Genomic DNA, 19,840 nt, shown 5'->3' on the forward strand with positions numbered 1-19,840 from the left:
TTCTATCACCGGGTATGCTAGCATTCCAACCAGCTGACATCACACAACTTCACCCACCTATCAGTCTACCTTACATACTTAACTTCTCTTAGTAGATGTCAAAGTGATGCTCGGCCCTTTAAACTATGGAATATGACAGCTACTGCAATAATGGTTTTAGCACCAATCTGCCTGCATAGATTCCTGGACTGGACTACATTGCTTTTGTTGTGAAGACTCCAGGTCCATTGGTTTGTCTGGAAAACTCACCCAAAGCCAAGTGGACAACTTATAGCCTGATCTGGGTCAGAAAAAGGGATTCTGATACAGATTGGAAAAATTGGGCCTTTAACATGATATTGAAGCAACAGTACAACAATCGACAATTATCTTCAATTTGAGGAGTTACAAAATTATGCCAAGGTTATTCTGCAAAATTAGGAACAGGAATGGGCCATTCAGCCCATCAATACAATCATCAGTGATCATCAACATTTTCCTACATTATCTTCATATCCAATTTTATCATTGACAGATTTCTAAATACAAATCTATCCTTTAAATAAACTCAATGGCCAAGTTTCCACAACCCCGAGGAGTGGAAAATTCCAAGATTCACAACTCTCTGAGTGACAGGAATTCTCATTATTTTGATCTTAAATTGTTTCCCTTTTAGTTTGAAATTGTGTCTCATGGTTCTAAACTCAGCACCCAAGGGAAACATTTTAGCTGCATCAATTCAGCCTAATCCTGTAAATATTCTGTCAGTTTCAAGATATTGTCTTCCATTCTTTGAAACTCAAAAGAATATAGCCTAGCTTGTCCAATCTCTACACAGGACACACCCACCATCACAGGAACAAGACTGATGAATCTTTCTTGCATTCCGGCTACAGCAATAATGTCCGTCCTAATGTAGGGGGTCCAAAACAATATTCCAATTGAGGTCTAACTAATATCCTATACAAGTGAAACAACACACCATTATTCCTGTACTCAAATCTTCTCGTAACAAAGGCTAACATACCTTCCTAATCCAAATTGCTTCCTGCAGCTACAAATCAGCATTCAGGGAATTTTGACCAGGTCCCATGGCCCGTTGCACATCTCCACATTCTAATGTCTTATCATCATTGGGATGGCACAGTGGCTCAGAGGCTAGCACTATTACTTCACAGTGCCAGGGACTGAGGTTCATTTCTGGCCTTGGGTGACTGTCTGTGTGGAGATTGTACATTCTCCCTGTGTCTAAATGGGTTTTCTCTGGGGGCTCCAGTTTCTTCCCACAGTCCACAGATGTGCAGGCTAGGTGGACTGGCCATGCTAAATTATCCATAGTGTCCAGGGAAGTGTAGGTTAGGTGGATTAGCCACGGGAAATGCAGGGTTATAAGGATAGGGTGGAGTGCTCTTCAGAGAGTTGATGTGGACCTGTTGGGCTAAATGGCCTTTTGCCATTCTGTCGGGATTTTTTTGGATTTAATAAACATTCTGTGCATTCGTTCTTCCTACCAAAGTGGATAATCTCACATTTTTCTACATTATATTCTTTTTGCCACATACTTACTCATTTACTAAGCCTGTCCAAAGCCCCTTGAAGCCATTCTGCACTTGTCTCATATCACACATTCTTACCTAGCTTTGCCTTATTGTACAATTTGAGAATAGTAGAGTTGGTCCCCACTGATATTTTTGTGAACACCTGAGGCCAATGTATTGATCATTGCATTCCTCCACTATTCACAATCTGCCAACTTGAGAATGTCCCATTTATTGCTACTCTGTGTTTTCTATTAGCCAATCCTTATTCTATGCTATCTATTACCTCATATCCCATACACTTTAATATTGCTAACCAATCTTCTTTGGGACCTTATCTCAGGCTTCTGAGAATCCAAGTGTAATATATTCATTGAATTTATGCCTTGCCAATTATGTTAGCTACATTTCAAAATCTTCCAACAATTCATCAAACATTATTTCCCAGTCAGAAATTCATACTGATCATGTCTAGACAGATCATTATTATTTTGTGTCCACTTATCACGTCCATTAGAATATATTTTAGCATTTTCCTTATTACAGATGTCAGTTGACCTGGGCAGTAGTTCCCTGCTTACATTCCAATCTGCAGGGACCTTTCCAGAATCTATAGAATTTTAGAAGGTCTAATGCATCTAATGTTTTCATAGGTACTTCCTTCAACACTCTGAGGTGGAGATATCAAGTCCCAGCGACTTCGTAACATTCTGACCCATTAATCTCTCCAACACAACTTTCTTAAAAATTTTCTTTATTTCTTTATTCTATCTGGACCCTTGGATGTCTAATTCTGTGAGATTTCTTGTTTCTTCCTCTATGAAGACAGACACAAAGTAATAACTTGGGTTGTCTGTCATTTCTCTATTCCACATTCCTCTCAACTCTGTCTGCAATGGACACCTATTTGTCTAAGCTAACATTTTCTTTTTACATATCTATAAAAGCTTACAGTCTTTTAAAATGTTTTTTGATGGTGTGCACTCATTTTCTATTCTGCCTTTATCAGTTGGCCCACTTTTGCTGTGTTCTGAAATCCACCCAATCCTCATGTTTACTACTCTTTCTGGAAACTTTATAGCTTTTTCTTTTAGCCGTATGTAATCCTCAACATTCTTTGTTCGTCACAGTTGACGGACTTTTTTTTTTACAGTCTTTGCACCTTGAAGGAATGTAGAATAATTTTTTAAAGACTATCTATTGCAATGTACCATCGTAGCTATTAGTGTAGTGATCCAATCCAAATCAGTCAGTGTGTTCCTCACACCTTGGTTCAAATTTAACATTCAGGCTTCTGATTAAACTATCACTTTCAAATATAATTTAATGTTCTGTTATATTGTAGTCACTCATCCCTAAAGATTATTTTAAAAGAAGAATATTATCATTTTTGTTATATAATACTAATACCAAAATAACCTGTTCTTTAGGTAAAAACAATGACTACAGATGCTGGAAACCAGATTCTAGATTAGAGTGGTGCTGGAAAAGCCCAGCAGTTCAGGCAGCATCTGAGGCTGCTCTATTCCTCACCTGTTCTTCAGTTGATTTCTCAACATACTGCTCTAGACTAACATCCATAGATACTTATCCACTACAGCATTAATGTTCATTAGGTTATGCGGACTATGTGCTGATTGGCATTACCCATAATTACTGAATTACCCATACCAGATGTTTTTCTAAACTCCTGATTAATACCATGCTTACTTAACCATTACAGTCTCGTGGCTGATGAACAACTCATATTAATACTTGCTGCCTCTTGCAGTTTCTTAGCTGCCCTTAAACAGATTCCACATTTTGTTCTTCCAATTCAAGATTCTCTTTTATTAATGTACTGATCCCATCCCTTAGTATCAGTGTGATTCCAATTCCTTTTCCTATTTTTCTGTCCTTCCAAAATGCCAAGTATCCTTGAATATTCAATTCCTAGGCTTATAGTCATAGTCATAGAAATGTACAGCACGGAAACAGATTCTTCGGTCTAACTCGTCTATGCAGACCATATCCCTCTAAACCCTTCCTATTCATATACCCATCCACCCCTCAGCCTCTGACACTCCAGGGAAAACAGCCCCAGCCTATTTAGTCTCTCCCTATAGCTCAAATACTCCAACCCTGGCAACATCCTTGTAAATCTTTTCTGAACCCTTTCAAGTTTTACAACATCCTTCCGATAGAAAGGAGACCAGAATTGCACGCAATATGCCAAAAGTGGCCTAACCAACATCTTGCACAGCTGCAACATGACCTCCCAACTCCTATTCTCAATAATCTTTTGGTCACACCTCAGCCATTTTTCCATAATAGCAATTAGATGAGACCTATTTAAATCTATTTGTGCCCTTAAATCATTTACCTTGTTGTGCATTCAGGTAGCATGCCTTTAACCATTTTTCCTTTAGCCATTATTCCACATACTAAGCATTACTGACACTTGTCTTCATTTCACCTGAATGCCATTTTTCGACTCCTTGTTATCAGTTTTACTACCAATTTGAGCTACCCCTCAGGTTCCCATTATCCTGATAGCTTCGTTCAGACATTCTCAAACAACAGTAGCAAATCTCCCTGAGAGGATTCTAGTCCCAGTCCTGTTGAAGTGTAGCCCGTCTGTCCAAATATCAGTCCCACTGCCACAGAAATCCATTGCCTTTCCTCCTATTTGAACGCTCCTACATGAAATCAATTGATCAATCATCCTGTCCCAAAATTCACTAATACCATAGCGCTGGGAATTGTCCTGAGATTACTACTCTTTAGGTCCTGCATTTTAGTTTTTCTTAATTTCCTAAAATCTGCTCTCAGGCCCTCTTTCCCCTTCTTATCGATACCATTGGTACCGGTGCGCGCCACAACCTCTGGCAGTTCACTCACTCCTCACAAGGATTAACTGTCGCCACTTGGTGACATCATGATGCTTGTACCATGGAGGCAAAAGAGTCACCCTGGACTTTTGCTGCCACATCTGACTCTGAGATGATGGAACCCTCAAAAGTCATGCTCTTCCACTCTTCTTCCTTCCCCTCCTGCATACTGCTGAGATGCTCACAGTGCCACAGGCATGCCTCCAGCTGCACTCCCATCATGAGTCATCACGCTCACCAGTAACCAAAATGGAAATTCAGATCAGCAAGGCAAGTAGACTCAGGTGACTCATTCAGTTCAGTGTCTTAGACTGCTTGGCAGTTACCCATTCCCTCTATGCCAGCATGCTCCTACCCTGCAGTGTGGCTACCTCCCTAAACCTACTATCCATGAAGTTTTCTGCCTCACAAAAACACAGCAGTGACTCCAGCCACTGCTGAAATTTCAAAATCCTAAGCTCAAACATCTGCAGGTTTGATCATCTGGGACAGGGTGTGCATCTATGACATTCCATATTATCCAGATGTACTTTCCACTTGGCTGAGCTGACCTTCTGGTGAGTAACTTTACCAATGATTTATTACAATTTCAGTAAGTGGAATAACTTAGAATGACTTATCCATTGCTCACCAATCAGCTTTTCCCCATTTTACATCAAGCAGTCTCAGTTGACCAAGTTAGTCAATGACGTTTCATTCGACAGCTAAATATATTTTAATTCAAAGGACTGGTGATTATCGAAACATTGTTTTGCCTTGTATGATGACGACTAGAGCTAATTTTTAACAGTATTGCTCAGACAGAATTTTCACTTCTGTCAAGCATACTGATATCCATGTGGTTATATTTAGCTTCTACATTTCACGTTTTTGAATACTTCAACAACAGAAACAATGAGAGTCCTGGGTGTCACATAGCCAAATGCCTCATGTTGCTTCAGCTAGTCAGTTCCAAAAATATACCTTAAATCCCATGAAGCATCACTGTAAATTTACTGGCTTCCTACAGAACTCTGACCTTATGGCCTCTTGGAATGAGATTCCCAACTTAATGCAACTTGCTGTAAAATTCTAGCACATTGTTTTGTCGGGCTATGCCTATTGGGAACTGGGTCAAAACCAGCCAAGATCATTTCAAAGATTGTTCTTACAGTTAAACAAGAGACAAAATTTCTATTTGCCTGAGCTGAATGGAAACATAACCTTGAGGGCGACTCTCATCATCAATGTGGCTTGATATGTTTGTCACACTTTACTACTTTGTTAACAATTCTTTTCCTAATGGCAAAGACTGGGTGAGTTAAGTTGAAGGGTTGAACACAAAATTAATTTGTACAAGTCCAAAAGCAAAAGGTTTCTATATATGTGCTGAAGCCAGAAGATACAGCATTGTGGTATTCACAACAGAGACAGTGACAACCATTTGGCTTTTCATTAATTTATGTATAGAATGACGGTGTTGCATTTTGTGCCCATCCCTAAATTCCTTGTTCAGCTACCTTCTTGAACCACTGCCATCAATCTGGTATAGGAGTAGCCACAGTGCTGATAGGGCCAGAAGGTATAGGATTTCAACTCAGGGACAGTGAAGGAACAACAATATACTTTCAGGTCAGAATGATGAATGACTTGAAGGGGAATTCCCAGGTTGCATTTTGTTTATCCCAGGACTATTTGGCTAGTTGCCAGTTATCTGTAGAATAGGAATAATATACCCTCTGGAATCTCACAACTTAAGAAAGAGGGCATTTGAGTAACCGTTTTTAATTAATGGTTAAAACGTGAATGATGGAAATCGAAGTAAAATCTGAAAATGTCAGCAACCTTCAGCTGTATACAGCAACATCTGTGGAGCAAGGAAACTAGGCTGAAAATTTCAGTTCAATTACTTTTCGTCAGAAAATGTAAACAGTGAAATGTGTTTTCAACAACACCAAGGGAGCAATAGCATTCCAAGGAATTGACAGACCCAGGACACAGAGTCCTTAACCTCCAGCAAAAGCTCATTTTTTGCAGTTAGAAGTAATCTGAAAATAAAAAAAATGTCAAAAACAAGCCAGACAGCCCAAGGAATTGACAGAGCACAGGATTTATTATTTTTCCATGTTTCAAGGAGACAAATTAGTTTAAAGTAAGTATTCAGATTTCCCTTTGTTTAGTTCTGTCTGTGTTCGCTTGTCATCTGTGAAATTGAGTAGTTTAATAATTTGTCATAGACTCATAGAGCTGTACAGCACAGAAACAGACCCTTCGATCCAACTCATCCATAGTGACCAGGTACCCTAAATTAATCTAATCCCAATTGCCAGCACTTGGACCACATCCCTCTAAGCTTTTCCTATTCATGTACCAATGTAGATGCCATTTAAATGTAATCGTACCAGTCTCTGCTCTCACCTCAGCAAATTTACTTCCACCTTTGATAAGAATTTTGAAACACGTGACGTACATATAAAAGACACAATATCTGATTTAAAATTAGAAAATTTCTGCTTGTATTCTACTATCCTCCAGTGTGACCACCTCCCTAAAAGTGTTATCCATGATGTTCTCTGCTTCACAGAGGCACAACAGTGATTCCAGCCACAGCTAGAATGCTGAAACCCTGAGCTCACCAGATAATAGTAACCAATTTATTGTCGGCAATAGGTGGGAAATAAAAAGATCAATTCCAACAATTCTGAAACAGAAACAGCAGCAGTACATTACTTTCCTCTGCTTTATGAGCAGAAGAGAAAACAAAAATTGCAATGGGAAAGGGAAAAGGCAGAGGTCTGGAACTAACAAAGTTTCTTTTGCAATAGACTAACATGATTGAATCACTTCCTCCTTTGCTTTAATCATTGTATGATTTTATAATTATTCAATTGTTTGCCTTGGTGGCAATGTACAAGCTTTCCAGGAAAACAAAGAGCAAGATACTTGGTTGGTAGATGGACACTCAATTCCATCACTTGCAGCCATTTTGTCATTCTGCAAAAACCTTTGCCAATCCTTTCTTACATCCAGACTCAGTGAAATCCAAATCCAGATGCACTGAGCAAGGAAGAAAAATAATTTTCTGTAACTTTGAAAGGTGAGCCAGATTATTGAGACTTTTGCAAGGCTGTGATCAAAATAGAACCACAACAACTGTCAGCATGTAGTCTACCTTCTGCGTCTGTGCCAGGAACAAAGTGACAAATTGCAGCTGCAACTTTACATTCTGTATTTGTCCAAGATATTATATCCAACAGCAATGCTTCACATAGCCCTTATGAGCATCTCTCCCATCAGAATTATTGCCATTGTGACTTGGTGAATTGGCAACTTTAATCTTCCTACAGTATGCAAGTAAAGCAAATAAGTAAATGGGCAAATGAAATGTTGGTCTTATTGCAAGGAGGATGGATGTAAAAGGAAGAACTCTTGATGTAACTGCACCAAACATTAGTGAAATTACACCTAGAGTACAGTTTTATTATATGATGATTTATTTGTTTTGGAGACCGTACAAAGAAGGTTCACTTAGTTGATTTCTGAAGTTAAAGGGTTGCCTTTTGAGAAAAGGTTGAGTAGGTTAAGTCTCTGTCACCGGAGTTTAGACGAATGAGAGACGATCTTATTGAAATAGCTCAGCGGGGTAGACTCATTGGGGAATTGAGAGCTTGTAGCATAGTTTCAGAACAAGGACCATTCAGAACAAGCACCATTTCAAACACAGGTAATGTGGGCTTTCCTCTTGCAAAGGATCATGAATCTTTCCGTACCTCCAGAAAATGCTATGGTTTTTAAGGATCAGCAGAATTTCAATCCACCACTATCTGTAAACTCATGGCCTGGTCAATCCTTCATTATAGTCTAGATGATCATGTCTCAGTGAGGAGAGTAAAAGAACATGCAAGACGCAGCTACAGGTGCACTTGAAACTAAGATCTCAACCCAGTGAAACTACAACACTAGTTAACGTGCATACTCACCAGTGAATGCAGCAAACGTTAGGTACAGTTAACTGGTTGCTCAATCTAAAATCAAATCAAAGGTCTGTAGTCCTGCAATATTCAGACAGGAAAGATGGAAAATTAAACAGCTGAGAGGAGAAGGTTAAATTAATTTGGAACCTAGTACATGAATGCAAGACAAGTCTGAGGCTTTTGCAACTATCTTATTTACTCGATGGGATATCAAGATAGAGCGGAGTGACTGAATATAACAAAAACTATGGACCCTGACAATTGACAAATGCTGTGTTGAAGACTTGTGCTCTAGAAAGAACCACATCTCAAGCCAAACATTTGCAACATGTACCACACAAAGTGCAAAATTGCTCAACAATGTCTTATTCACAAAAAGTACAGCAAATCCACACCAGCTAATCATCACCCTAGCAGCAAAATTATAAAAGGTGTCATTGACAGAGCTATAGTTCAACCAAAATCATTCTGCTTCAGACTTTATAACAGTCTAGATACAAACATAGACTAAGGAGCTGAATTTCAGAGGTGAGGTGAGAGAGACTGCCCTTGGCATCAAGGCCACATGTGTCTGAGTGCAGAATAACACAGCCCTAAAAGAAATATGTCAATGGGATTTTGGAGGAAAAATTTCCCCTGCCTAGAATCATATCTGGCGCAAATGAAAATTGTTCTGGTGTTGGTGGCCAATCACCTCAAACCCAGGACAACTCTGCAGGAATTTTGCAGAATAGTGTACTAGACCAGCATTGTAAGGAATGTGAAACCAAAACAGAAAATGCTGGAAAATCTTTTATTGCTTTTATTGTAAGGAATGTGTTTTTTAAAATTATTTTTGTGTTTTTAAAAACTGTGGACTATCATGAGAGAGAACTGTTTTTAGAAACAGGAATTTACCAGACTGCCAGCATAACTTTACAGCAAGGAATGCGATATCGATTGTAATCTTTGCTTTTTGTTGTGGCTCTGGGTTCCTACAACATGCAGATGATCAGAATCTGAGAAGTTTTTATAATAGAAATGGATTGGTTTCCAGCTAACTCAGCAGATTGGAACTGGGAACAAATTACAGAGACACAGACACATAGAGATAAAACATCACAGAAGTATGTTCTGTTGGTTTCCCCAGTAGAAGCTGCCTGGTCTCTGCAGTAAAAACTCAACTCAAACTAGAAGAAAACCAGTTACCTTTCCTCGAGTAATTGCTGTGAGCTGTGACTTTGAACTGACAAATTACAGATATCTTCGCAAGTAATTAGTCTGTCTGCAAACTTCACAAGTGAAAGCTTCCAGAGAAAGGCATCTGAATGTCGGGGTCTGGCAGCCAACGATGGATCATTTCAACATCAAAATCAGAAAGCAAAGAAAACTGAACTGATTGCCCAGTTTTTCTAGCTCCACCAATAATCTATTTATTTGTCTGGCTGTATGTTAGGATGCATTTATAAGGGGATTTTTAAAATGTGGGTTATATCTGTTTACTTGCAGCTGTAGTGTAATTCTTATAATAAATAATAATTCTTATTTAGTATCAAAACCTGGTCTGCAATTTCTATCAACCTTGGTCTGAAAGTTTGTAAATGAGAATATTGTGTACCTTAAAAAAAACTTTAAGTACAACTCCAGCTCAATGTACGGCACACTATCCCAGTGGGTTGGAACACCATCTTCAACTGCTTCCTCAATGCTCTTCTCTCCACCACAAGGTAAGAAGTGGGAATATTCACTGATGATTGTATAATATTCCATTCCATTCGCAGTTGCTCAACAATGACACTGTCCACGTCGAAAAAAGTAGACAACGGTCAACCATATAAACACTTTGGTGACAAGATCCATTACAGGCTAGGAATTCTGTGATGAAAGCAGGTCAAATATTGGGTATCCTGTGGTGAATAACTCTCCAATGCACTTATGTAGAGAATAACATATGCTTAGGAGAAGGAGTAGGCCATTCAGTCCTTTGTGCTTCTCCATCATTTGATTAGATTGTGGCTGATTGTGGTCTCAACTCCACTTTCCTGTCCTTTCCGCTATATCCTTTTGCTGGCTTCACATGAAGAACTTATCTATCACAGCCTTAAAAATATTCATTATCTTGCCACTGCTGATCGCAATGGATAAGAGCTGCAAAGGCTAACAACTCTCTTTGAGAAGACATTTCTTCCCAACTCGATCTTAAATGGAAGACCCCTTATTTTTAAAATATGTTCTCTAGTTCTAGATGCCCCACAAGAGGTTAACATCCTGTCAACATCAAACGCCCTCAAATGTTCTCATATGCTTCAATAAGATTAGTTCTCATTCTTCAAGTTGTAATTGGTATAGACCCAAACTTCCCTCATAAAATAATTCCTTCATTTCAAGAATCAGATGAGTGGACATTCTCAGAACTGTTTCTAATGTAACTGTTTCTTTGTTAAGTAAAGAGAGCAAAATTGTACATCACAGAATTGTCACAGTGCCCTAGGCCAATTAGCTCCCCACCCCACCAGTTTCTGCATCAGCTCTTCAAATCAGCACCATAACTGAATCCCCTGTTCTTTCCCTGTAACCCTGTGCAGTGTTTCTGTTCAAACAATCAGTTAATGCCATGTTCATTTCATTGATTGCACTTGGCTCCACTTCACTTTCAGACAGTGCATTCCAAAACGAAGCCACTTGTTGTCTGAAATGTTTTCTCTCATACCATATTTGACTCTTTAGTATTAGCTGTTGAAAGGATAGTCCTGATTTTGAAAACTTTTAAATGGAATTAAGTTGAAGGTGGATTCTGATAATGTGAAGTAGTGAGGCTGTGACTATTTCCTTTGACAGCTTGTTCCATTTTGGGAATAGCCCTGAGAAGAAAGATTTTTGATGCACTACCTTGGAAACAACCAGTCTTTGAAATTTGTGCAGATACCTGCCCTGTTCTTTATCACTATCAGAGGCTAGAAAGCACATGATTCTATCAATTCCCACCAGTCTGTTCCATATTTTATAGAAAATGGTCAGTCAGACGTTCTTCTTCCTTTGCTGTTGTGATTCTCACTCCAAATCTTTGATCAATGATGCAGCACTGTTGTATCTCCCATACTGCTTCATGCAGAACTGTGCAGCACAGCTTTGAATTGTTTCAATCTTATTTATATCTCGCAATGTACACAGATCCCACAAACGCTTACATCTTCTGCCATTGGACAAACCAGTGTTTCATTAGCTGTAATTCTGATATTTTTGATGCAATAACAAAGATTCCTCCGAAGAGGTCTGACCTCTGGTTACTGTGGAACTTATCTGCAGAACGTGGAATTCTCATTAAAGATTATTTTTAACATAAACCCCTCAGTCATGGTTGCGTATCTACCTGTTGGAGAATTTTATTACAGAAACTAAAGATATCTGTTTTTTTTTTAATTGGGGATGCGCATGACATAACATTTTTTTCTTGTTGAGAACCACCCCTCATTTTTTCCATTCCAGAAGATCATTTCGCAGTGATCTTTTATGATCTCAATTTTCTCTGACATGTAAACCATTCAGTCTTCTGTGAATAGTCACAACCTGCTTGTTAACTAATTGTAAACCAAGGTAAGGGAAGTTCACAGCACAATTCCCAGGGGCAACCCATCAGTACATCTCTTGGAGAGGATGATTCCTTATTCCATTTCATTCCTTGATTTCTGCTGGTAAGGAAGTCCCAAATCCACGTTAATAATGTCCCTGAAAATCCTTAAATTCTGTATCCATATTTTCTTGAAAAAAAATATGATTGGATCTTTCCAGAATCTAGAGAATTTTGGAAAATTACAATCATTTATCATATCAATCGGCACTTTTTTTAATACCCTCGGAGCAGGTACTGGGGATTTCAATTGAAGTGAATTAGCTTTATAATCATTATGTACTCATAGTGAAAAGTTTAAATTGTGCATCTTTAGTTCTAAGTGAGCTCTTTCCCCTGTCATTTTGATTGAATTGAATTGAATTAGGTTTATTATCATTTGTACTCATAGTGAAAAGTTTACAAGTTACCCTTATGTCGCCATCTTAGGTGCCAAGGTACCTAGATACAGATTCTTAAATAAAAATTCTCAGGAAAAAAAAATAAAGAAAACAGACTAGCGTTTCAGACCTTCAATAGTGAGAAGTCATAGTAATAAATTAGAAAAATAAAGAAATAAAAAATTCAGAATAACAGTCCTTCCATGATGATATAATTAAGAAAAATAATTTAAAAAACAAAGACAATTTAAGACAAAGTCTTAAAATTCAAAGTCTTCAAAGTCTTAAATTGTGAGTCTTTAGTTCTAATTGAGCTCTTTCCATGATCATTATAGTACCTGGCATTCAAAAGCCTTCCCATGATCTAAAAGGTACAGGTCAGGAGTCTAATAGAATACTCTCAACTTGACTGACTGAATGTATTGTAGATTTTAGGAGTGAGAATGATGTTTGCTCAAGGCAAAAACCTGCATATAGAATCTCTTAACAGGGGAACAGCTGTTGTATTGCAGCTACTGCTGGCTTCCGGCTGGCCAGGAAGCCATCTTACTCTTACTGCCTGGCATTGGCATTTTGGAAAGATTTACAGATTGATAACCAACTTGCTTGGTAGCATTATGATTCATTTTCTGCGGTGAGACCTCCACCCAGACCTCCACCTTCTAGAGGAGTGCTTATCCAGACAAAGCAATCCACTTGATTAGCACCCTATCCACCAGCTTAAATCCACCATTCCTTGCAGCAATGGTGTTCCTTGGCTGCTATATTGTGTGTGCCACCTCAGAAGGTACTTGAGCAACTTGCCAAGACTCCTCTGATACCACCATCTAAGCCCACATTAGTTATCATCCAGAAGGACAAAGTCAACAAGCATAGGGAAATGTTATGATCCCCAAATTTTCCTCCACAGTGCACCAAATCATTCTGATTTGGAAATATTTCATAATTCCTTCATTGTCACTGAGTGAAAATCCCAGGGCAAATCCCCAATGGAAGAAGCTAACAGGACATCGGAGGAGTACCTTTACTATACTGACTATTATAGTCTAAGAAGACAGATTAACAAAACACATTCAAAGGCAACTTGGGATGAGCAATAAATCCTTCTCTTGTTAATGATGTCCACGTTCTATGAATGAATAAAGGTCATTAAGGATTATGGATGGAGGGGCAGATCAGTAGAGTTATGATACAATCCATCCATTCAGTGGCGGATGCTTGCGCAACTGAATGGGCTACTGCTCCTATGATTCTTCTTACTTCCAATTATACTGAAGCATGATGTCAAAAATTAACACCAAACTCCACAAGTAAATATTAGGCCATGTGAGCAAAGGCATAATTAAAGGGATAATTTTATTTTTTAAATATATTTCTATTGAAAAAATATATTTTTTAAATATTACAACAAATACAAAACAATACAATTCAAAACAATACAAAGAAAGAACACAAGAAAAGGAAAAACCCAATCCACCCTCTTGTACGAATGTATAAATATATATAGAAAAATATATAAGAAAACAAAACTAACTATTTAACTAACTAAATAATAACCAACAACAAAACTGATAGATAGTAATAACTCAATTCAGCCAAATAAGACACTGATACATTTGCAGTCCCTCCTCCCTGGATATTGGACTCTAAAATACAATTGTTACGGTTATTTAAAAGCCCTTATTAGCGTGGCAGATAAATCTGTGTGCAGGTATTCCAAAAAGGGCTGCCATATCTTAGAAATAGTGTCAGTTTTATGGTGTACCATACTTGTGAAAAATCCAAGGGGATATGCTCCATAACAATCTTCTGCCAACCCAAGCCCGGGAGGTTTGTCGGATAACCAACCTAGCAAGATATTCTTTCTTGTGTAGAAAGTGAGGATGTTGAAAAGTGTTTTCTAAAATGCATCTGCAGGGAACACACTGGACAGTGTGAAGTAAGAAGGATCATAGGACCAGAGACAATGGGTAAGAGTGCCCATACAGGCCTTGCACTTGGGACATGCTGAAGATACCCCTGGTTTAAATTTTGACAAACGGTCCAGAGCCATGTGGACACTGTGGAGAATCTTCAACTGTAAAGCATGGGTCCTATGGCAAATTGATATCTTTCTGGCATTTTCCCAAATATCTTCCCACGCCTCTGAGGAAACTTCAACACCTAGCTCTCTCTCCCACACCCTGCGGAGTCGATCGAACTCATCTGAGGGGGCACCCCCAATTGATGAAAAACGTGCTGACAGAAAGTGTACTCTTAGCACTGAGCACCCTCCTGTCTACGTCAGATGTGTAGGGATCAGTCAAAAGTGTAATTTGTTTTTGAATAAAATCCCTAACTTGAGAAAAACAGAAGAGGCCCCTGTTAGATAGCTCATATTTCCACGCTAACTGATCAAAAGGACATCATTGTGTCTCCCTCAAATAAATCGCCCATGCAAGACACACCCCTAGCTGTCCAATGTTCGAATCCTGAATCTATCATCCCCGGTTGAAAACCCGGCATACCAACTATAGGCGAAAGAGAATATGTTTTACCACTATTGCGATCCCTCTGCCGAATTGCCGTAAATGCCTTAACAGTATTGATAACTATTGGGTTATGGCAATATTCTCTGACTGTCCTCATTTTGTCCAAAAACAGCAAGCTAGTAAGGGGCGACCCCGCCTCAGAGGTATCAATACCTAACCATATTGAAAGACGCCCCCCACAGGCCCAATCATTCACGTAGGATAAAAGTGAGCTTAGTTAGTAGCTTTTAATGTCCAGGACATCCACTCCCCCCCAATCTGTGAGGCAATTGCGGTTTAGCTAATTTAATGAGGGGCTGCTTACGATACCAAATAAGAGCCTTTCAGTCTCCTGAATATTTGCTTATTGAAATCGGGGGAGCATCTACCTAGCGTAGAACAAACGGGAGAGAATATTCATCTTAATAAGCACTATCTGACCCAATCACGAGACTGGAAGTGCCTCCCATCTTTGAAGATCTTGTTTGATTTTGTCAAATAATTTAACAAAATTAGCTTTGAACAACAGATCAAGAAATGGAGTAATGAATATGCCCAAATACACAAAACCCCCGTGACCACCAAAATGGGAATCGATGCTCGCCCTCAAAACCTAGCTCCTTCGTAAGACCATCCATAGGCATAGCTTCTGACTTTGCAAGATTAATCTTGTATCCCGAAAATGCGCCAAATGCATTTTCAGGCTGGGCATGGAAACTGCTGGATTTGACAAAAAAATTAGGACATCGTCCACGTACAACAAAATCTTATGTAATTTTGACCCCAATTCTGGAGCGGATATATTAGGATCCTACAATTAGCCTCTGCCAATGGTTCAATCACCAATGTAAAAAGCAACGGCAAAGGGGGACAGCCCTGCTGGCTGCTCCTAAAACTGTTAAAATTGCTTCATCGTACCCCACTGGTGATGACCGCAGCGAGAGGGTCACTGTAGAGAACCTTTACCCATCTTACAAAGACTTCGCCCAAGCCAAACCGCTCCAGAGTATAGAAAAGGTACGGCCACTCAACTCGGTCAAATTTGATGTGGCATCAAATAGAGAAATCACCAATCTCTGTATTGACTGTTATTGACATGCTTGAATTATGTTAAGCAATCTCCTAATGTTATTGGAGGATCTGTGGCCCTTTATGAAGCCCATCTGGTCCTCTTTAACAGTAGAAGGTAACACAGTTTTCAGCCTTAACACAAGAATCTTAGAGAGGATTTTAAAGTCCATATATGAGTGAAATGGGCCTGTATGAAGCACAGTCCTCTGGGACCTTCAAACGGATAATTTTTAAGTAACATTTTAAAAGGGAACAGAGAATAAAGTCGGAGAATTTTAGGGAGAGAATTTGAGAATGTGCAAAAGGCCATAAGTTGAGGTGGACAGATGCCTCAGAAAGTTATGAGGCTGGAGGAGGTTACAGGGATTGATGTGACCAAGAGGTTTGAAGCCATAGATGGGGGTTTTAAAATCTAGGCATTGTTAGGGGGTAAAGAATGTTGGTGAACAATAATTGAAATGGTAGATGATCAGGATTTGGGGTGAGTTAGGACACAGGAAGTAACATTTTGGAGGAGATCAAGTTTAAGGAGGGAAGGAGCCAAAAGCACTGGAATAGTCAAAGCTAGATGCAGCAGATGAACTGAGACAGGGCAGAGAGGATGGTGTAGTGGAGGTGAAACTAGGCAACCCTGATAATTGAAAGTTAAAAATCACACAACACCAGTTTATAGTCCAACAGGCTTATTTGGAAGCACTAGCTTTCGGAGCGCTGCTGCTTTGTCAGGTAGCAAATGGTGCAGGAGTATAGGACACAGAAATCCCAGAACTTCTTTCAAGTCACATTCCCAAGATAACTTAAGGTTTTAAAAAAAAAGACATCTCAGCTCAGACACTCTCTCTCACACACGCGCGCGCATACACACACATACACACACACACACACACACATGCTCCCTCTCTCCCACACCCACACATATAAGTCTAGGAGGTGAATTTGCATTTGCAGATTTGTACTTGCAGGTACTTCTATTTTGTTCACAAAGCACACAATGTGAAGGCAGTCACTCCATGTGGCAGTTTATAAACTCCTACCTTAGAAATAGAACCAGTCTGACTCAAGGTTGGAATACAGACAGACTCTAATCTCACACCTTTAATGTATTATCTGAGCTGAGATGTCACCTTTTTTTTGAAACCTTAAGTTATCTCGGGAATGTGACTTGAAAGATGTTCTGGGATTTACATATAAATGAATGGAAACCTGCAACCCATTCTAATTGATTAAATACTTAACAGCAGACTACGTTTGTTCAATACATTGCATCAGTTCTATGACACTTTGATCTTTTACTATAAATTCTAAGTCCTATGATCCTGCTCTACTAGCTACCTGATGAAGGAGCAGCGCTCTAAAAACTAGTACTTACAAATAAACCTGTTGGACTATAACCTGATGTTGTGTCATTTTTATCTTTGTCCACCCCAGCCTAACACCAGCACCTTCACGTCATGATAATTGAAATGCAATCGGGGTTGAACTTTCACCTTAGTGTCAAATTTCAAAAATTCTGGTTGAGCATGAGACAGTAGCCAAGGAAAGGGATGGAATGATTGGCTAGTGAGTGGAGTTTGTGACAAGGAGTGAATCATAGAATTATAGAATCCCTACAGTGTGGAAACAGGCCATTTGGCCCAACCAGTCAACACTGACCCTCTGAAAAGTATCCCACCCAGACCCATTCCCCTACATTTCCCCTGACTAATGCACCTAACCTACAATGAACATTATGGGTAATTCAGCTTGGCCAATTCACCTAACCTGCACATCTTTAGACTGTGGGAGGAAACCGGAACAAGCAGAGGAAACCCACACAGACACGGGGAGAATGTGCAAACTCCACACAAATAGTCACCCGAGGCTGGAATCAAAACTGGGTCCCTGGTGCTGTGAGGCAGCAGTGCTAATACTGAGCCACCATGCCTTTCCAATATTTAATTAGAATAAATTTCTTTGCATCCAGCAGAGGAAGTCTGACAAGCAGCATGACAAATTAAAGCCAGTGGAGAGCTTAGGACAGTTGGCGGTGAGTTTGAATTAGAATATCAACAGCATACTTGTGGAAACTGGCACTGTGTTTTCAGACAATGTCACTAAGGAACAGCTAATGGATTAAAAACCAGACAGAGCCAAGGATAGATCCTTAGGAGCTTGCGACGCAACTTTATAGAAGTCAAAGAGAAGCCATTACAAATGATATTCTGATTATGATTGAGTAGGAATGGGAGGAGGAATGACAGACTGACAAGACTGGGTAAAGTAGGACAGGTGTTGGAGGATGGAGGATGTCAATAGTTTCATTTACTGTTTAAGTGCATCAGTTGCCTGACACTGAGTAATATTTAATAATCTCAAGTCTGTCATATAAATATTGTTTGCACGTATACTTTCAGTTGTTCTTTCTTATCAATATGCTTGGAACTTATTGCTATCTGGATCAGAAGCCATTAACAACTGACTTGTCAGAATAAGATCTCACTTTTATTCAGTTTAAACTATTTTACAGCACACGCTCGATTTGTGCAGAATGATCAGCTGCCTTTAATCTCTCTGGTGTAGAAACAAAATAACCTAACGCACTCAAGAATGCTGACAAGCCTTACAGTAAACATGCATTATACTAGACACCACAGATGGTTCTGGAAGGTAACATTTACCTGAAGCTTATGCCGTTCCTCTATCTCCACAGGCTTTCCAGCAGCCATGCTGTCTGTGAACCAGGAGATATTGAGCATCTTAAGCTTGTCTGCATTTGACAGCTTCAGGTTTTGAATCCAGTCCCAAATTTCATTCCAAGAATTATTCTCTGTCACAATATGCGTGACTGAATCACTATTGAAAGGAAAGCATAACAATTAGAATATTATCTGTCATTTTGTGACTTGTAGTGAATGGTATTACAACATCAATGCAAGTTACTAAGGTAATCCTTCAGAGGAAAAAGTGCAGTTTATTACTGGAGTGAAAGTAGCTGAAGCATCATAACCACGAAGGATAGCTGCCCTGAAGTCTACACTCCCTACTCAGGTCATGCTTCTATTAAGGTGTTACTGTGTTTTGCTAGAACTGCAAAACAAAATGGGGATAATTTTGCAATTTAATTGTCAGCAATGATCCAAGACAGCTGCAACTGACTTTTTAAAAATAATTATTCAAATTAGGGACATGTATGTATAAATCAACTTGTCAGAGAACAAATTACTGAAGGAAATGCAGTAAAATGCAAAGTCAAGATTAAGGATTGCAAAATTCAATGAATTTACTTTCTTATGATTCAAGCTAAACGTTGTAGCACCACAATTTAATTTTAGCCATTCAAACTCTATCAGACAGGAAGCAGAATACAGTGTTTATTTTCAGCTTTCATTGGTATGCAGGGAACTAAATTAGCACTGTATTACCGGTGCAGACAGTACTTAACTTTCCATTTACATGATAAACAAACTTAACTCTTTTCACATTTCTCACAGAAAGAATTAAAAGTCTATCTTCCAGCCTTCCTTTCTAATCTTCATTATTTCCCAGATACTTTGTCTTATTGTCATCTCCCATCTTCTCAACTCATCTCAAAACTTACTTTGGTATTTTTCGCACTCTCCCAACCATGTATCGTATATTTCCTTTCACTATTTTCCCCTCTATATCAGTGACCTTCATATTTTCATTGGTGTACATATCTATTTCCTGAGTCAACATCTTCTTAAAAATCTTAAATGCTAAATAGCAGTACACCATGGTGTTATGTAGACAAAAACATTCTATTGAGAAGATTCTTGAAGATAAATAACATAAGGATATCAAAGATCCAAGAAACAAGGATTGAATAACACCACTAAAAATACTTTTAGCAATGGTAGTTAGAACTCCATGTGGAGTTTCTTCATCGGTGCCCAGAAGTATGAAAAAAAAACACAAAATGCATATATACAAGC

At 39.0% G+C, this 19,840-nt stretch overlaps 1 protein-coding gene across 2 annotated transcripts in view; it reads right to left on the minus strand.

Annotated features, from left to right (window-relative positions):
• dntt (deoxynucleotidyltransferase, terminal) overlaps positions 1-19,840 on the minus strand; it is a 284,731-nt gene that overhangs the window by 218,419 nt on the left and 46,472 nt on the right. Inside the window, exons 1-2 of one of the 2 annotated variants that reach the window (XM_043712524.2) lie at positions 18,866-18,979; positions 18,566-18,740 (exon numbers count right to left, since the gene is read on the minus strand). In XM_043712524.2, the coding sequence (XP_043568459.1) occupies positions 18,566-18,740; positions 18,866-18,891 (201 nt within the window). In that variant the 5' untranslated portion in view covers positions 18,892-18,979. Of the gene's footprint in view, positions 1-18,565; positions 18,741-18,865; positions 18,980-19,840 lie in introns of those variants that run through there. The other variant, XM_087998997.1, reaches the window with a different exon arrangement.

This window comes from Chiloscyllium plagiosum, unplaced genomic scaffold, assembly GCF_037043375.1.
Source record: "Chiloscyllium plagiosum isolate Xiang-an unplaced genomic scaffold, Cpla_swu_hap1 HiC_scaffold_22, whole genome shotgun sequence".
In the NCBI taxonomy this organism is placed as follows: domain Eukaryota; kingdom Metazoa; phylum Chordata; class Chondrichthyes; order Orectolobiformes; family Hemiscylliidae; genus Chiloscyllium; species Chiloscyllium plagiosum.